The sequence below is a fragment of the Canis lupus genome, chromosome 16 (genome assembly GCF_048164855.1).
Source record: "Canis lupus baileyi chromosome 16, mCanLup2.hap1, whole genome shotgun sequence".
NCBI classification, from domain to species: Eukaryota; Metazoa; Chordata; class Mammalia; order Carnivora; family Canidae; genus Canis; species Canis lupus.
This window is the reverse complement of record NC_132853.1, coordinates 49,463,491-49,482,353: the sequence shown is the minus strand read 5'-3', so window position 1 is coordinate 49,482,353 and position 18,863 is coordinate 49,463,491. Positions and strand designations below refer to the sequence as shown.

The window sequence follows — 18,863 nt, the reverse complement described above, 5'->3', positions numbered from 1 at the left end:
GATCGATCCTTAGTCTGTGACATTTATTGCAAATATCTTTTCTCGTCTCTATTCTTTTTTAAGACTTTGCTTTTGGTTATAAGACTAAAACTCTAAACCTCAATTGAATGTAAGTTTAAAATTTTAATGTATTCATATTAATCATTCTTTATTCCTCCTATATTGTTTCAGAAAATTTTCTTTAATGGTTAGAGTTTTGATTTTTACTTCCAGATTTTTTACTACATTTTTATTTTTTTCCCTCTTAATTTTTTGGTAGTGAGATTATAGAATGACAAGGGGATCTAGTTATTTTTTTCTCATATGGAAAAAGTTAATTTCTGTACCCTTTTTGTTGTTGAATTTAGCCTTTCCTTTCTCCAGTGCTGTATATTGTTATTTTCTCATATATGAAATTCCTTTATTTACATGTGAGTCTATTTTCTTGATTCTTTATTCAGTTACTTCCTTATTTTTTGATTAAATATTTCTGTTTTTTTTTTTTAAATATATTTATTTTAGAGAGAGAGCATGCATGGGTAAGGGGTAGGGATGGGGAGAGGGAGAAAGAGAATCCCAAGCAGACTCCCTGCTGAGATCGAGACCTGAGCCAAAGTCAAGAGTCCAATGCTCAAGAGACCAAGCCACCCAGGTGCCCTGATTAAATATTTCTATATTCTACTAGATCCTAATGACTCCTGTTATTCAACCAGTTAATCATTATTGTATTTATGTTTCCTAGTAACTTAGGAGAAAAATATAAAACAGTAATACTCTAGTAAGGACCTTACTAATGACAAGTTTAGAGAAGGCAGTATTTTTCTTGAATTTTTTTTTTTTAATATATTATATATACCAAGGTTTTTCAATTGAAAAACTATTTTCCTTAAAACATTTTGATCTTAAATTTTTATTTTCATTGCTATCATTGTAATCAAATAATATAGGTGTATGGGATAAAGTAAAATTTGTGAAAAAAATTGAAGCATAGTTAGATTCTATATATATAGGCTTTTTATTATTTTATTTTTTCAGTGAGTGTCAATACATTTAAATATACTTCTCAAAACAGAAAGATGTGCCTTTTTTGTGGGGTGAGGTGAGGGGGGGAAGATTTTTAATCTGTCAGTAGCTATCATTCTATCTTTTTAAGACATAAGAGGAATAAATATAAGGGTTTATTTTATTATGAACATATGACATAAAATACAAATTTTCTCTTACTTGTGCTTTTGAACTTATCCTCATATATGAAGGTAGGAATTTGGGGTCAAGATCATACTTTATCCTGACTCCTTAGGTATATAGTGGTTGTTTCGCAGGTTTCCACTCTAGATATCCTGAGGGTAGAGATTAAAAAGTGAACAAAAGCCAATATTAGGAAAACAAAGGGAGATCTAACAAGAAATGAAGCTGGAAAAGTAGAATCTTATAGACCATGTTAAGAATTTTTATCTCTTCTTGGGCACCTAGGTGGCTCAGTCAGTTAAGTGTCTGCCTTCAGCTCAGGTCATGATCCTGTAGTCCCAGGGATCTAGTTCTCACTTGCTGACTCTCAAATAAATAAATAAAATCTTGAAAAAAAAATTTTTTTGATACGTTCTGATGGGGATTGCTTTAACATTTTAAACGTTAAATGAGAAAACTAATACATCTGCATTTCTAAATGATTACTCATTTTGTGGATAAACATTTAGAAGAGAATGGGTATAGGAATTGGAGACAGGTTAGGTATGGATTCAGGGACATTTAAGAAGAAGAATCAACAGTATTTGGTGATGAATTCATTGAGATGAGAAGCTCTGATAGAGTATCAGGTTTGAAAGAGTCAGGGGAAAGTAAAATTTCCTGTTCAGATATTTTGAGTTTGAGCTATATAGGAGACATTCAAGTAGAAATTTCAAAAAGACAAATAATAATTAATAGATGGACCTCTCCAGTTTTTACACAAAGATGAATAAAAGGAGCTCCTTTTACATTAGAATACATTAGAATCATGTATTTAAAAGTAAAACACAAGCATTTGTGTTGAGAATTGAGAATCATTACAGAGTTCCTGATTGAGAATTACCTGTTTGGTTTAGAAAAAAATCAAGGGATTAAATAATTTCATTTCTGGCTGTCTGTGTTTCCCTCCTTCTAGTCCTAGATCTGGAATTGATGAGGCACTAAATAGAGGTTAAGATTAAATCAGATTGTAAATTAAATCCTTGATTTAAAATAACTTCCTATTTCTCCATCCCAGTCTCACAGCTTCTGTTTCTTTATCTTGGTTAATGGAATTATAAGAAGTCCAATGAAATTCTATTCTTTATCTTGGTTAATGGAATTATAATAAATCCAATGAAATTCCCAAGTTAAGAATTCTAAGGCATCCAGAATTCCCTTCTTTCACTCATGCAAATTAATTAATTCAACAGCTATCTTTTGAGCAACTACTACCTATCAGCTGTTGCCCTAGACATGGGGAATGGAACAGTGAATACAAAATTATTTGCCCTTATGGAACTTACATTCTAATAGAGAAGATGGCCAAAGTTAAAATAAATAAGTAAAATATAGACTATGTTAGTGATAACTACTAAGGGGAAACAAGCAGGGAAGGGAGAAGAAAGTATGTCTATTGTAAATCTGGTATCTAGGGGGAGTATGATTTTAGATAGGGTGCTGAGGGAAGATGTCCTTGAGGGGACACTTAGATACCTATCTGAAGGAAATGAAAGAATAGGCCTTACTGATAATCTGTGAGAGAAATATTCCAGGCAGATGCCTTGATACAAGTATATTTTTGGTGTGTTTATTTACTTATTTATTTTATTTTAAAAGATTTTATTTATTTGAGAGAAAGCGAGAGAGAAAGAGCACAGGCAGGGGGAAGGGCAAAGGAAGAGGGAGAAGCAGACTCCTCTGCCGAATAAAGGAACCCAAAACGTAACCACAACATGGGCTGGATCTCAGGACTCTAGAATGATGACCTTAGCCAAAGGCAGACACTTAAGCAGCTGAGCCACTCAAGCACCCCTCTTAAATATATATATATGTATGTGTGTGTGTGTGTATTTATTTATCTATTTAAGATTTTATTTATTCATGAGAGACACATACACACAGAGAGACAGAGACATAAGCAGAGGGAGAAGCAGGCTTCCTGCGGAGAGCCTGAGGCAGAACTCGATCCCAGGACCCCAGGATCACGACTTGAGCCAGAGGCAGACGCTCAACCACTGAGCCACCCGGGTGCCCCTCTTTGGCATGTTTAGAACATGACAGGAACCAGTATGCTTCAGTGAAGTCAGAGGCGCAAGAATAGTAGGAGATGATGTCAGAGAGGTAATGGGGACCACATCAAGTTGCGCTTTGATCTAAGTACTTTGACTTTTACTAAGATGGGGAATCTTTGAGGAGAGAAGTGTCATGATGTGATTTGTGTTTTAACAGAACCATTCTGATTGATGGGTTGAGATTAAACTCAAGTCCGGCCAAGACAGAGCAGAGAAACCAGGTGATAGATAAAGGTGGTTGGGACCAGGGTGGCAGGAGCAAAGAGTGAGAAGTAGTTTGGATAGGTACAGCTGACAGTTTACTGTTGGAATGAATGTGCAGTGTGAGCGAAAGAGAGGAGTTAAGGGTAACTCCCAGGTTTTTGACTCGAGTAACTAAAAGAATGGAGATGCTGTTCACAGATATGAGGAAGACTGTGAGAGGGGAAATGTTAGGCTGTGTCAAATTTTGAGATGCCTGCTTGATGTTCAAAGTTGAGATGTAGGGTGGTCAATTCTGGAAGTACTGAGCTTTTGTTCACAAGGTTCAGGCTGGACATACAAATTTGGGAATCGTCAGCATTTAGATGAAACATAAAACCAAGAGTCTGTTTGAGATAAACAACGGAATGTACATAGCAAAGAGTACAGATTAGAGAAATGAGCCCTGGGGCCCTGGGCCATAGGGACTGCGAAGAGACAGAACAAGCCAGGGGGAGCCACAGAGGTAAGAAGGGGTAGGGTTTTGGAAGTTAAGTGAAAAGAAAGTTTCAAGGAAAAGAGAATGATGAATTGCATCAAATGTTGTTATAATAAGGCAAAAAATAAGAGAACAGAACTGACCACTGAAGTTAGTGGACTTTATAGGAGATCTTGGTAAATGTGAATTTGCTGGAGTGGTGTGGTTGAAAGCCTGATGGGAATGGATTCAAGGAAGAAAGGAGAAATGATCATCATTAGAGCACCTCTTTCAAAAGGATACAGAGTCTTTGGAGTTCTCAGTCCCAAATATGCCACGAACCTGTGCTTCCTTCTGTGTTCTCAGCGTTAGTGCATTTAGTCAGGCTTTCCTTTCATCTGGGCTTATTGCAGTGATCTCTTTATCTCTGTGACCCCATGGTGCCAACTGTAGATGCTTGCCAGATTTGTCTTTGCAAATACTGTTCAGATCATGCTACTCTCCTGCTCATTGTCCCTCATTTTCTTCCCCACACTTAGAAGATGAAGTCTAATCATGAATAATGATTATGCCTTTTGTTGTGATTATGCTTCTGCCAACTTATCTACTTTTGTAATCTGTGTCTTCCCCATACTTTCTGTGCTCTAGTATATCAAACTCTTTGGATTTTCCTAAGTACACCATGGTCTTTTTTTTTTTTTAATTTTTATTTATTTATGATAGTCACAGAGAGAGAGAGAGAGAGGCAGACACACAGGCAGAGGGAGAAGCAGGCTCCATGCACCGGGAGCCTGATGTGGGATTCGATCCCGGGTCTCCAGGATCGCGCCCTGGGCCAAAGGCAGGCGCCAAACCGCTGTGCCACCCAGGGATCCCCCACCATGGTCTTTTATTCCTGTCTGTTTTTATAAATAAAATCTGCTACTGTTCCTGAACATCCCTTCTTATACTTTAGGGAAGTGGCTTTCCTTAGACCAGGTTAATGTGAAGAGGCAGAGGCTATTCTAGTTTTAAGAATCTTAGGAAGCGGGCAGCCCCGGTGGCTCAGCCTTCAGCCCAGGGCATGATCATGGAGACTGGGATTGAGTCCCACATCAGGCTCCCTGCATGGAGCCTATTTCTCCCTCTGCCTGTGTCTCTGCCTCTCTCTCTCTGTGTCTCTCATGAATAAATAAATAAAATCTTAAAAAAAAAAAAAAAAAGGATCTTAGGAAGCTTTACATCTAGGTGACATCATCATCTTAGTAGCATAACTTCTCAAGCCCAGCTCAAAAGAGTAATATTTAGTCTAGTTAACGATAGGTTAAAACCTTCTTTGCTTTATACAATATTATCCCAATTTGGTCCATAAATCCCCCAAGTCACCAAAATCAGCAGTAAACAAGGAGTGAGTGTAACCTTCATCTTCAGTTTAGAGATCATAGCTTTCTGTACAATTAGTACTTCTTACCTATAGTATCTGTCTCTGTTAGCACTGGGAATTTACAGATGGATCCAGTTCATTTCTGTATCAAAGCAACGCATAATCTCTGTGAATGTTTCTCAACTTTGGCTACAGGCTGAATCATCCAGGGAGTTTCAAAGAACTAGTCATGCTTGGGTCTCACTCTCAGTATTCTCATTTCATTGATCTGGGGAAGAGGCGTAGCTTGAGCATAAGCCGTTTTTAAAAAAATAGCTGGATTTCTAGATCAATCTGGTATGTGGCCAAGATTGAGACTCCTATGTATCCTCCTCAGCATCCAGTTTCAACAGATAAGAACATCAAAAATAGATAAAGTGTGTATATGTGCATATATAATATACCTATTGTTGACATTGTTTTATATATATATATATATATTTTTTAAAGATTTTATTTATTTATTCATGAGAGACAGAGAGAAAGAGAGAAACAGAGACACAGGCAGAGGGAGAAGCAGGCTCCTTGTAGGGAGCTCGATGTGGGACTCGATACTGAAACTCCAGGATTATGCCCTGAGCTAAAGGCAGACACTCAACTGCCGAGCCACCCAGGCATTCACATTGTCATATTTTTAACTGTTGTTAAGTTCCTTTGTTGGGCTTTTTTTTTTTTTTTTCAAAGCTTCAACCTCACAAAATGTTTAAAAAGTATAAATTGACAAAAATAAACTCAAAATTCTTTCTTAGCTCTATCATTCTGTGAATCTAAGAAGTGCTTATTTGTAGAGATATCTGTGCTTACTAACAACTCCAAGCAAACTATTAAACTCAAGAATTCGAGTGAGCTATACTGAATACCCGATTTGAGGGGAAGAAGTTTGAAATCAGAGATTATTTCAAATTTACCTTGGAATTTTTTCTTTTCTTTTTTTTTTTTTGGTCTCCTACCAGCTGTACTGTTGAGTTTTCTAACATGTCATGATAGGTTTTTGTATAGATAGAAAATGGTGGAGAAGAGAAGGGCTTTAGAATTAGGCCTAATTTTAGATCCTGGATCCTGCAGTTATGACCTACAACTGTGGCCATGTTTGCTTGAATCTCAATTCCTGTTTCCTGATGTATCAAAAATAAAAATGATATTTATATTATAAGGTTTTATTGAGGATTGAATGACATAAATTTGTAAGACATTTAGCACAGTGACTGTGCCTGACACATAGTAAGAACCAAATAGGTAATGTATGTTTTCATTAATGTTGGCACAGCTGAAGAAGAACTTCAGTTTTCTTTTTCAGTTATATAGAATATGTAAACATATATACCTATTTATTTAGTTTCAATATATTGATACTATGCATTCTTGAAATTAAATAATGAAGATGGCAATTTGCCTCTTGGTCTTCCTCCTCTAAACCTATAACCCAAGTCTAATCTGAGAAAAATATTAGACAAACCCCACTGAGTGCATTCTACAAAATTCCTGACCAGTACTCCTCAAAACTGTCAAAGTTAAAACAAAAATTCCTGAGGAACTAGTCTAAGGAGTCTAAGAATACATCATGACTAAATGTAATGTGGTATCATGGGATGGAAAATAGACATTAAATAAAAATAAGGAAATCTAAAGTGTGGACTTTAGTTAATAATGTATCAATATTGATTCATTAGTTTTGGCAAATGACTAATCTAAGGGGGAAACTAGGTGTAGAGTTTATGGAATCTCCCTGTACTATCTCAGCAACTTTTTTGTAAATCTAAAACTATTCTAAAATAAAAGTTTATTAATAAAAAAAAAAGAAGGGATGCCTGCGTGGCTCAGTGGTTGGGCGTCTGCCTTTGGCTCAGGGCATGATCCTGTGGTCCTGGGATTGACTCCCACATCGGGCTCCTGCATTGAGCCTGCATCTTCCTTTGCCTCTCTCTCTGTGTCTCGTGAATAAATAAAATCTTAAAAAAATAAATAAAAAATAAAAAATAAATATGTAATTGAAAATACCTTGATTTTTAACAGTTGCTCTATTTAATTCTGTGTTTGGGTTGACATTTTATATATTCATTGTGCACCTTGAAAGCACAGTCATCAGGCTTAAAAATACTGACATTAAAAAAAAAATACTGACATTATTACTGGTGATTGCTTCATTTACAATTAGCAAGTCTATTTGTTTTCCTTTTATTACTCATCATCGTTGATGCATAGCTCCATCATGAGAATCAAAGCGTTCTGTGTTTAGAACTTTTCTCAAGCTACAGATCAGACTTTCTGGGATACTTTAGGCAATTTTGGATACCTTAGGCAAATATAAATTTTTTTTTTTAATTTTTTTTTTTTAATTTTTATTTATTTATGATAGTCACACAGAGAGAGAGAGAGAGAGGCAGAGACACAGGCAGAGGGAGAAGCAGGCTCCATGCACCGAGAGCCCGATGTGGGATTCGATCCCGGGTCTCCAGGATCGCGCCCTGGGCCAAAGGCAGGCGCCAAACCGCTGCGCCACCCAGGGATCCCTTTTTTTTTTTTTTTTAAATTTTTTTTTTTTAAATTTTTATTTATTTATGATAGTCACACAGGGCAAATATAAATTGATAACTCATCATAGGGAAGTTGATTTTTGTACTTAGAGTATATGAGCTAGATCTATGAGAATCTGAAAAGTATTAGCTACAGTATTGGTGGCATTGTTAAATCCTTTTTATTTGGGATAGCATGCTTCCTTTTTTCTTTAGAGGAAGAGACACTATAGATGTTTTCTTAAGAACGAAATAACTTTCAGGTGGGTCTGGACTTACCTATGAAAATTCTTATTGATAATTAAGATCATTGAGATTGTTGTGGAGGTTAAGGTCTTTGTGCTTTAGAATAATGCCACTTTTCTTATTGTAGTAATAGTTTAGATAAGAAAAGTAAAAACATTGAACTTCTTAAACTGTGTCTCAAGCCACATCAGTACCACTTATTATTCCCTTGAACTTGGTTTGGTTTTATGAATGCATTAATTTTAGAGCTGGCTCTTGGCAAAATTAATTCAACAGTGTGTTTTGTTTTGTTTTTGAGAATAGCCATGCCACTTTGAACCTTAGCCCAAAGATAGTCATGTAAATAATTAATCTTTATGTAGTATGTTAGTAGTATAAAAACAAATATGCATAATGTGTTGTGCCCAAGATTGCGAATCCGAGAAACCACCAAGGAGCCGACACCGATGCAAGCGCACGAGGGTTTATTAGCAAGCTCCAGCTTGGGTCCAAGTATACCCGACACAGCGGAGCAGGGACTTGGACCCCGAAGTGGGTTACAGCTGGGTTTTTTATAGGCTGGTCTAGGGGATTTCCAGAAGGGATGGAAGAATTCTAAGATGGGACTTTCTACCACGGGCGTGGGCTCTGTTGTCTTTCTGATATGGGATTCTCTGCCGAGGGCAATTCTGAGCTCTGTTGTCTTTCTGATATGGGATTACCTGCCGAGGACATTCTGCAGTTTTTCCCCTTAAAGTTCAGCTCTTATTCACAGGGACCTAAGATGGCTGTCCTTGTGCTAATGCTGAACTTTAGGTGGGATGGCCTTAATTTTTCTCGGCCTCCACAAATGTACTATAGAAGCTCAGAAGTGGGAACAATTAATTCTTAGTGGGAGTCATCCCAAAAATCTTATAGACAAGATAAGAAAATGATATATATTTTTTAAAGATTTTATTTATTTATTCATGAGAGACACAGAGCAAGAGAGGCACAGACATAGGCAGAGGGAGAAACAGGCTTCATGCAGGGAGCCTGACATGGGACTCGATCCCGAGACTCTGGGATCATACCCTGAGCCAAAGGCAGACGCTCAACTGCTGAGCCACCCAAGGTCCCAAGAAAATGATATTTAAGCCATCTTTTGGTGAACGGATGTTGTTACTGATCATGATGATGACAGATGAAGATTCCAATTATCATTTAATAAGTGTTTACTTAGTGCCAGATGGCATGCTGTGTTTTATATACATTACCACATTTGTTTTTCACTGCAACTCCAAAGAGATTACTAATATCAGCTTTACAGATAAAGAAATTGAGGTTCAGGGAAGTTAATTAAATTTCCTAAGGTCTTAAATTGAGTCCAGCTTAGTTGTGCTAGACACCAAGCCCCGTAAATATGTATTGGATACGATTTCCTTATATTGTTAAGTAGAGGCAACTGCATTTTAGGTAGAGGAGTTAGTGTGAATAAATTGATAGTGTTAATAAATTAATGAGGAGGCCTCATTAATCCATTTCCCCTTTGAATATCATCAAGTAGTTTGGTGCTGCCAGAGTATAGGAGAATGGTTGCAGGTAATAGAATATTTGTCTTAGAATTGCTTATATCAGGGGTTAGCAGACTTTTTCTCTAAAGGGTTAGATAACAAATATGTTGGGTGTTGCAGGCCATAATAGTTGCAACTACTGAACCCTGTCATTATAGTGTAAAAGACACCATCAACTGCATATAAATGAGTGATCATGACTCTGTGCTAATAAAACTTTATGGACATTCAAATTTAAATTTCATATACTTTTTATGTCACAAAATATTAATCTTTTAACTTTCTAGTCATTTAAAAACGTAAAATCTATTCTTACTTAGCTCATTGGCTATCCAAAAGTAAGTGGCAGGCCAGATTTGACCTCTGGTTTATATGATAATAAGGATTTATTGATTTATATAACTGTAAACCAGAAATAGGATAGTTTTCTTCAGTAATCCAGTGTTAATAAGGACCTTAGTGTCTCCCTCTATCTTAATTTTCATAGTGTTAACTTTATCCTAGTGTTTATTCAGATGCCACCCAGAATATCCAAGGTCTCCATGGGTTGTCTTCCATGTCTAGAGAGAGATAAGACTTTTTCAGGAAATTCTTTCTAATCTCTCTTGAGCTTAATCCCATCAAATTTCATATCTTCCACTCCACAGGAACCATGTTAAATCATCTACATCGACTACATTTACTGGTCACTTCTCAATCTTCATGTTACTTGACCTATCAACATTTGATCTTTTCCTTCGATGAAATGCTGGTGCTGCTTCTTTTTTTTTTTTTTTTTAAGTAGGCTCCATGCTTAGCATGAAGTTCCACATGGGGCTTGAACTTGCAACCCTGAGATCAAGACTTGAACTGAGATCAAGAGTTGGGTACTTAACTGACTGAACCACCCAGGCACCCTCATGAATCTCTTTCTTTACTTGACTTCTGTATTCTTCTAGTCTTGTCTCTGTTCTCTGGTTGCTACTTCTTATTGTCTGCAGTTTTTTTCTCATACCACCAGCTTCTGCATGTTGGATTCAGGCCCAAGGTTTAGTCTTTTGACTTCTCTCTTTCTCTCTCCCCTTATCTATACTCCCTTCCGTGGAGATGTCATACAGTTTAAAAGTGGTTTATTAAAAAAAAATAAAATAAAGGAGTTTATGTACTGGTGGCATATGTATGTTCATGTCTGCTTTTATACGAAATGGGCATTGCAAGCTTAGTATGTCCAGACCTGACTTCCAGATACTCTCCTCATCACTGGACCTATTCTTTCACAATTTTTCCTATCTCAATATAATTGCACATCCATTGTTTGGACCCAAAATATTGGAATCACCCTTGATTATTTCTTTATTTTTCTCTTCTGACAGCAGATTCTTTCTGCTGTACCTTCAAAATATATCCAGAATCTGACCTCTTCTCTCAACCTCCACTGCTCCCTTGCTCCAAGTGTTCATTCTTCTGGATTTTTGTAGTGGCCTCTGAATTGAATTCTGTCCACTTTTGCTCCCTTTCCCCCTCAGGATGCCCTACCACCATCTTAATGACTTCTTTGTTACAGTAGAGAGCAGCAGAGATTTTTGAAACTAGACAATTTGAATTATAGGACTGCAGTGTGATTTGGAGGGAGTCACTTTACTTCCCTGAGTCTCAGTCTTACATTTAAAATGGGCATCATACTTGTTTCATAGAATTGTTATTAGTATTGAATGAGATAATGTTGTAAATATCTTTCTGATACTGTAGATATCAGAGAATAGATATTGGGACAAATAAATTGTGGTTCCTTTTCCCTTTTCTACCCCAGACAGATGAGCTGCTTTTCATCTTTTGTCTTATGTAGCCAGGAAGCATCTTATCTATGTACCTATTCATAAGTGACTTTTGGCTAATAAATAAATCTAGCTTATGTTCCTGGTCCTTCTTCTGCATTTTATTTATTTTTTTAATTTTTATTTATTTATGATAGTCACAGAGAGAGAGAGAGAGAGAGAGAGAGGCAGAGACATAGGCAGAGGGAGAAGCAGGCTCCATGCACCAGGAGCCCGATGTGGGATTCGATCCCGGGTCTCCAGGATCGCGCCCTCTGCCAAAGGCAGGCGCTAAACCGCTGCGCCACCCAGGGATCCCCTTCTTTTGCATCTTAAAAAGATCCCACTCATACCTTCCAGTTACATCTGCCTTTGTTGGCACTAAGTGTATACAGTTCTTACAGATTCATGCCTGACTAGTAAAAGGCACCAGAGTTTACACCTGAATAGTAAAACTTTAATCTATTTGAATTGTATTCCTTACAGCTTTAATACCCCTCCCATGCCTTCTATTAGGGTTGTATATTTAAGTTACCAAATGAGGATTGAAGGCAACCAACTTCAAAATCTTCATTCATAAAATCTAATCTGTTATTTATTCTAGCACAGTATTTAGCCGAGAACACTCAAGATGGGCTTGGCTTACCAGATTCAGAGTTACTTAAATTGCTAATTTTTCAACTCTAATATTTTGATCCTGGGTTGAGAAGAAGAATCATTTAAAGTATCACCTTCTTACGGGAAAGAAAAAGTTTTTCTTGGAATTATTTAGGCGCATTGCTACTAGACTTTCTCTAACTTTAAAGTTCCTTCATAGGAATCACTACATATTGAATATCCCTATATGGTTAGTATTTCTTTAGGAGGACTATTTTGCTGCTTTAATACACCTCATTTGAAAGACATCTACCCTATGAGGTAAATTCTCCAGTGGCATTTTCCTCTTTGAAATAATGGGCATAGCAAATCCATTATGTTTCTTAGTATTAAAGTATATTGTTGCATATTATTTGCAGATAAAAAAACACAAATGTTCTTTGCTGACTATCTCAGAAGCAGGAAAATTAAGCTCTGATTTTAAAGGCTAGCACTTGAGTTGGAGTCAGGTCTTTTTATTTCTGTACCTGTTACATCAGGGTGTTTTCCTCTGCAAAATTCATAGTATATCTGAAGTAAGTCTTTAACTCAAGTTTGATGAGTAAATTCTTACTTCATAGACACAGACTAGTCCTACCTTATACACTCAGGTGTGAGGTAATCAGTCTTATGCAAATAACTTGATTTGCTTGACAACTGAAGGTTCTGTTTTGTCCATAAATGTAGATATAAGTGTCTTGTGTGGGAGGTCTTCTCTGTACTGAAGGAATTGTGTGTTAAGCAAAGCAAAAACATTTAAAGTACTATGTGTCATTGTAGTCTTGCTATATTGTATAATGGATTCTTGGTTCCATAAGCATACCACAGGTACTTTTTTTAAAAGAGGTTGAAATTATTTTCCTACATCATGTTGGGGAAGAGATGAGTTTCTTCTTAAACAATCTTTAACTGTTTATTTTCACCTGAGAGTTAATCTCAACTCTTATGCTTAGTTTCCATTGGAGTAAGACACTGTTGGTTATAGGGTTTCAGTCTTAGGGGAGTGAATTGCTCAAATTTATTGCAATGTATTTCTCACTTAATTTTGAAAATTTAGGCAGTTAAAACATTTTAGATTATGATGGCATCAAATTGGTGATTTTTTTTGGTCTTGTTTTCCACTGGCGTGCGCACTCAAAACTATATCTTAAACCATTTCTTGCCTATATTTCTCCTGTGAATTGTTTTATTGATACCTTGACATTCCACAGATCATGCAGATTTAATACTATTTGAAGCCTAAGTTTTATTTATTTTTTGCCTCTTATTGTTTAGGAAGACAGTGCTGGGGCACCTGGGTGGCTCAATGGTTGAGCATCTGCCTTTGGCTCAGGTCTTGATCCTGGAGTCCAGTGATTGGGATCAGAGTCCTGCATCAGGCTCCCTAAAGAGAGCCTTCTTCTCCCTCTGCATATGTCTCTACCTCTCTCTCTCTCTCTGTGTCTCTCATGAATAGACAAATACAACCCCCCCCCCAAAAAAAAAGGAAGACAGTGCTGATAAGAGGAAATGTCTGTGTTTTATTCATATTACTTTCTCTCATTTTAAGAGCATGTTTTGATGTTAAAACAAATTATATGTATAAAATTTTACCCACATAGAAAAAATCAAAATAATGAAAATTTAAGACCTGCCTAAATATGAATGTTGCTCATTGTAATTGATTTCCAAGTAAAGAAAGATACTTGCATTTAAAAATTAAATAATTACTGGGAAGGAAAAGTGACTAGTACTGTATTCATACATCCTGATTTAAGATGCCACAGATTTCTGGTACAGTTTTGTATTTTGATAAAATGAATGTTTATTCCACAATAATTTAGGACTGCATAATAACTTTTTTTTAATCTGTTCAAAGACCTAGGTTATTTGACCTGTAAAAATTTCCCCAGTCTAATTTTTATTGATTGTGCGCTCAGAAACAATTCAACATTTTCCTCTGTCCTTCATTTTTCTTGAAATGTAGTGACAGCTACATTCAGAGGTTTGACCAGACTTAAGTTTGATTGAAAACTGTAGTTGTTATGCTCCTATCATCAAGAGGTATGTAATGTCTGGGCTTTATTTACTCTTTTTTTTTTTTTTTTTTGGTTATTAGTCATTGGTACCCTGTGCCTCTGGAGCTATCAATTCATTGTGAAATGGTGATATTCTGATTTTTTTTCTTTTATTTCCCATTTATTGTCTGGAATGATTTTATAGAAGATCTCTGTTATATACTCTTTGGCTACCAGTATAGTTTATGGTGGAAATGTAGGACAAATTGCTTAATTCTTTCCTTTTTCCCAGATTTCAAAATAATAAACTGGGTTCCTGTTATCCTTAGAAAGTGACCGGTTAGTGTGGTGTTGTTTTTTAAACATCATTGTGATCTCATGACCAGTGAGTGCTTCTTCACTGAGTCTTTTTGGTATGACCCTATTTGTCTATTGTCTTTCATAGCTTCCTTGCAACTAAATTTGTCAGGATAGTCCAGGTTCACCTAATACATTTCCTTTGCTAAACCAGCTTTTTTTTTTTTTTTAACATTTAAAAAACCCAAACATTAGACTATCCCATAATTAATCATTTGCTTTATCCCTCTTTATAAAGAGAATGGCTTCAGAACATCATTGCCACCAATTTTGTTTACTGAAATTTTTTGTTGTTTTTTTTTAATGCTTCTTCAGTCTCCTCCCATTTTTTTTTAAATGATTGTCCTGCGTCTACATTGTCAGACTTTTTTTTTTTAATTTTTATTTATTTATGATAGTCACAGAGAGAGAGAGAGGCAGAGACACAGGCAGAGGGAGAAGCAGGCTCCATGCACCGGGAGCCAGATGCGGGATTCGATCCCGGGTCTCCAGGATCGCGCCCTGGGCCAAAGGCAGGCGCGAAACCGCTGCACCACCCAGGGATCCCCTACATTGTCAGACTTTATAGCCTTTATATTCTGTAATCTCTCTCCTTAAAAACTGTTTATTCTTTTAGTCTTAATTCTATGATCAACTGTATGTTTAGTGCTCACTATCTGCCCTTATTTTGATGTCTCTCCTGTCACTTTGATTGCCTATAGCTAGTTGTCTAGTAGAGCTAGGAGGAGCTCACAGGAACAGTATCTTCTGAGTTTTTGCATGTTGATAGCAGTTTGTCTTTGCTCTTTATACTGAAAGGTAAGTTTTACTGGATATAAAATCTTTGGCTCAAGTTTTCTTTGTGTATTTTAAATATACTATTTCATTTTTTTTCTGTTATTTTCTCTTATAAATCATGTGATGCTTTTACCTAAATGGCCAAAGGATTTGTTTTTTCTTTAAAGTCTAATAATTTTAGTAAAAAATGTCTTGGTGCATTGCTCTAAGTTGATTATCTCAAGTACACAAGATACTCTTGCAATATGTAGTTTCAAATATACTGTAGATACATATATGTGTGAGAATGTATATATGTATTTACACACATATATAACTATATCATACATACATATACACATTTTTTTTCTGGAAAGCTTTCTTGTATTATAGATTTTTTAAGTTATTTATTTATTTGACAGGGAGAAAGAGAGAGAGAGAGCAAGAGCGAGCACACAAGCAGGGGGAATAGCAGGCAGAGGGAGAGGTTGAAGCTGACTTTCCACCGTGCAGAGAGCCTGATGTTAGGCTTGAACCCAGGACCGTGGGATCATGAGCTGAGCTGAAAGCAGGTTCTTAACCAACTGAGCCACCCAGGCACTCCCTGTATTACAGTTTTTAATATTTGTTTTGTTCTGTCATTTTGGTTTTCTCCTTCAGGAACTTCTTTTTTTCCCCTTATTTTCTTTCATATGCCAAATCTTCTTCACCTGTCTTTGATATTTGTCACTTTCTTGAAAATCCTTTTTAATTTCTCTCTTTAAAATTTGTTAAAGATTTTTTCCTTTCTTTTTTTTTTTTTTTAAAGATTTTATCTATTCATTTATTTAGAGATCATGAGTGGCGCAGTGGGGTGGGCAGAAGGAAAGGGAGAGAGAGCATCTTAAGCAGACTGTGCGAAGGGCAGAGCCCGACCTGGGGCTCAGTCTCAAAATCATGAGATCATGACCTGAGCTGAAATCAAGAGTCAGCACTCAACCAACTGGGCCAGTTGGATGCCCCAATTTTCTGTTTCTTTTAAGATCTCTTGTTAGGTTTATTTACACTTGTTTTCTAAGCTGTCTTCAGAACTGAAATGACTGTTTTATTTCTAGTTTTTTCTTGGTTTCTGTCTCCTCATTTCTGAGTTTTTCTGATTCTGATTTATATTGCTCTTTCATGTATTATGTAATTTTCTTATTATCTCTCATGAGACATATAAATGTAGTTTTTATTAGTAAAACATACAGCCTGGGGGATTACTTGACCTACTTTAAATAAATAAGCAGCTGTAATTAATTTAGACATTGCTGTAAATCTTTAAATCAAGGCTTCTATACTGGAATCCATGAGTGAACTTCAGAGTTGATAACATTATTCATTACATGCGAAGTAGAGTGTATATGTTTGGGGGTAGGGAAAAAGAACACCTTGACTTTCTCTACGCTTCCAGAGAAGAGTGTAAACTGTCCTCACAATAATATGGATAAGAACTTCTGATTTATATAGGAAAAAATCCTCAAATATTTTAATGATTAAGATCATAAGAAATGAAAACAAATGATAAATATAGTTTTTTTTAAAAAAAATTTATTTATTTTAGGGATGCCTGGGTGGCTCAGTGGTTAAGCATCTGCCTTCAGCCCAAGGTGTGATCTTGGAGTTCCAGAATCAAGTCCCACATCAGGCTCCCTGCATGGAGCCTGCTTTTCTCTCTGCCTGTGTCTCTGCCTTTCTCTTTCTGTGTGTCTCTCATAAATAAATAAATAAAAATCTTAAAATTTTTAAAATTTATTTTAGAGAGGAGGGCAGAGCTTGTGCCAGGTGGGGGAGGGCAGAAAAGGGAGAAAAATCCAAGCAGACTCCTCACTGAGTGCAGAACCTGGTGCAAGGTTTGATCTCAGAACCCTGAGATCATGACCTCAGCCAAAATCAAGAGTTGGACGCATAACCGACAGAGCCACCCAGGCACCCCTAGGTATTGCAGTTTTAAGATACGGATGGTACCATAGGAGATACTACATCAATTCCGTGATCTATTTGCTTATGCCCTTTCTACTTTTATACAGATGGAGGGAGCGAGGAACCACCGGATCGAAGACAGTCAAGTGTAGACTCTCGCCAAAGCCGCTCTGGGCAAGGTAAGTTTTTGTTAAATTTATTATTAGATTAAAAAGAAAAGATATCAGCTATTCCTTTCTAGTACTTAGTCTGAAGTTTGAGATTTTCCCTGGGTCTAGTTTAGATATTCTAGTTTCTCCTTTAGGGCTTTAAGTGTAGCATTCTAAAAGTTATAGGATATCATTTATTTAAGATAAAATGAAAATTTTTCTCATGTCATTTTTTAAATGGTAATACCTTAATAAGGTTTAAAGTAATTTTGGAGCATTGTGATATATATTTGGATATCACTTTTGGAATATAACCAAAAGTAAATTTTTAACAGTAACATTCATATCAACACACTGGCTTTTAAAAATTTCATCAATACAATATTTGTTATCTTAGCTCTCTCAGAAGAAATTATTTTTGTTTATATTGCTATCTTCAATTAGGATCTTATTTTTTCCTTCTGTTTGAAATTTAATATGTGCTTTCAACTGTTTTTTTGAAATAACTTTCAAACTAGGTAAAAACATCCTGTATTAGTGAAATAGGCCTTCCCTAATTATCTTATTTAAAATTGTATGACTAGTTCCCCCACATTCCTTTTTCTTCGTAGTACTTATCATCTTTGTATTTATTTTATTTACAATCATGTTTCATAATTGTAGAGATTTTTGTCTGTTTTGTTCATTACTGTATTTCCACTGCCAAGAATAAGTACCAGGCATATAGGAGTTACTAAATAAATATTGCTGAATGAATGAAATGATCTCTGAGAGAAAGTGAATTGAGAACCCAAATTGATGAATATATTACAAAATTTCAGGCAGTCATTTTGACTGATTTATGATTTTTAGAGAATCTTTACTTATAAATAAAAGAAAGCTTTGATTTACAAATGTTATGGTGTTTTAATCCTGTAAAAGTTCCTGGTTCATTTATCCCATAATCCTATTACCTTTTTTCTCCAAGTTTGCTCTTCCCAAGTTTTAGAGTTGTGCTATATTTATAAAGTTGTTGGAGAATGAAAAGAGTAATAATATATGCAGGTTGGAAATTTTAACTTTTACTAGTACTTACTTATTTTTAAATAATGTGCATGGTATTATATCAGGAATTTGTCTGATTTTTCTCCTTAAACATATTTTTATATGAAAAAAGAACTTAAAATGAATTATAGTATATATCAAGTCAAGCTTAAACTTTCATAATGTTGTGTCAGTTATATCTCAATAAACCTGGGGGGGAAAAGAAAGAAAATAAGCTCACGTATGAGAGACCTTAAAAATAATATTAGTAGAAATTAATAGAAAAATTATACTAATTTTTATTAAATATCATCATTTATATTAAATGTCATAGAGATGTAAGCAATTATTCATTTATCATATGGCCCCTGGGCTGTGTCAGTTAAAATATTTTTCAAATCAAGTGTAGTTAAGTTTTAATAATAAAAGCTGAACTTAATAACATCAAAATCAGTGATCTCCATGACCTTGAACACAGCTACCTGATCTCCATTAGAAATTACTGGGAATTGAATCATCATCAGAGTTAACTAATAGTTAAAACGTGTTTCTTACCTTCTCGGAGATTTTGTTTGTAGTATCTCTTTACTCAAAAGACAG

The 18,863-nt window shown here is 35.7% G+C and overlaps 1 protein-coding gene across 12 annotated transcripts in view; it reads left to right on the top strand.

The window, feature by feature from the left end:
* Positions 1-18,863, top strand: part of TANC2 (tetratricopeptide repeat, ankyrin repeat and coiled-coil containing 2) — a 369,328-nt gene that overhangs the window by 94,466 nt on the left and 255,999 nt on the right. For all 12 annotated transcript variants that reach the window (XM_072781222.1, XM_072781217.1, XM_072781218.1 and 9 more), the window contains one exon: positions 17,199-17,270. In XM_072781222.1, coding sequence (XP_072637323.1) covers positions 17,199-17,270 — 72 coding nt within the window. The remainder of the gene's footprint in view (positions 1-17,198; positions 17,271-18,863) is intronic.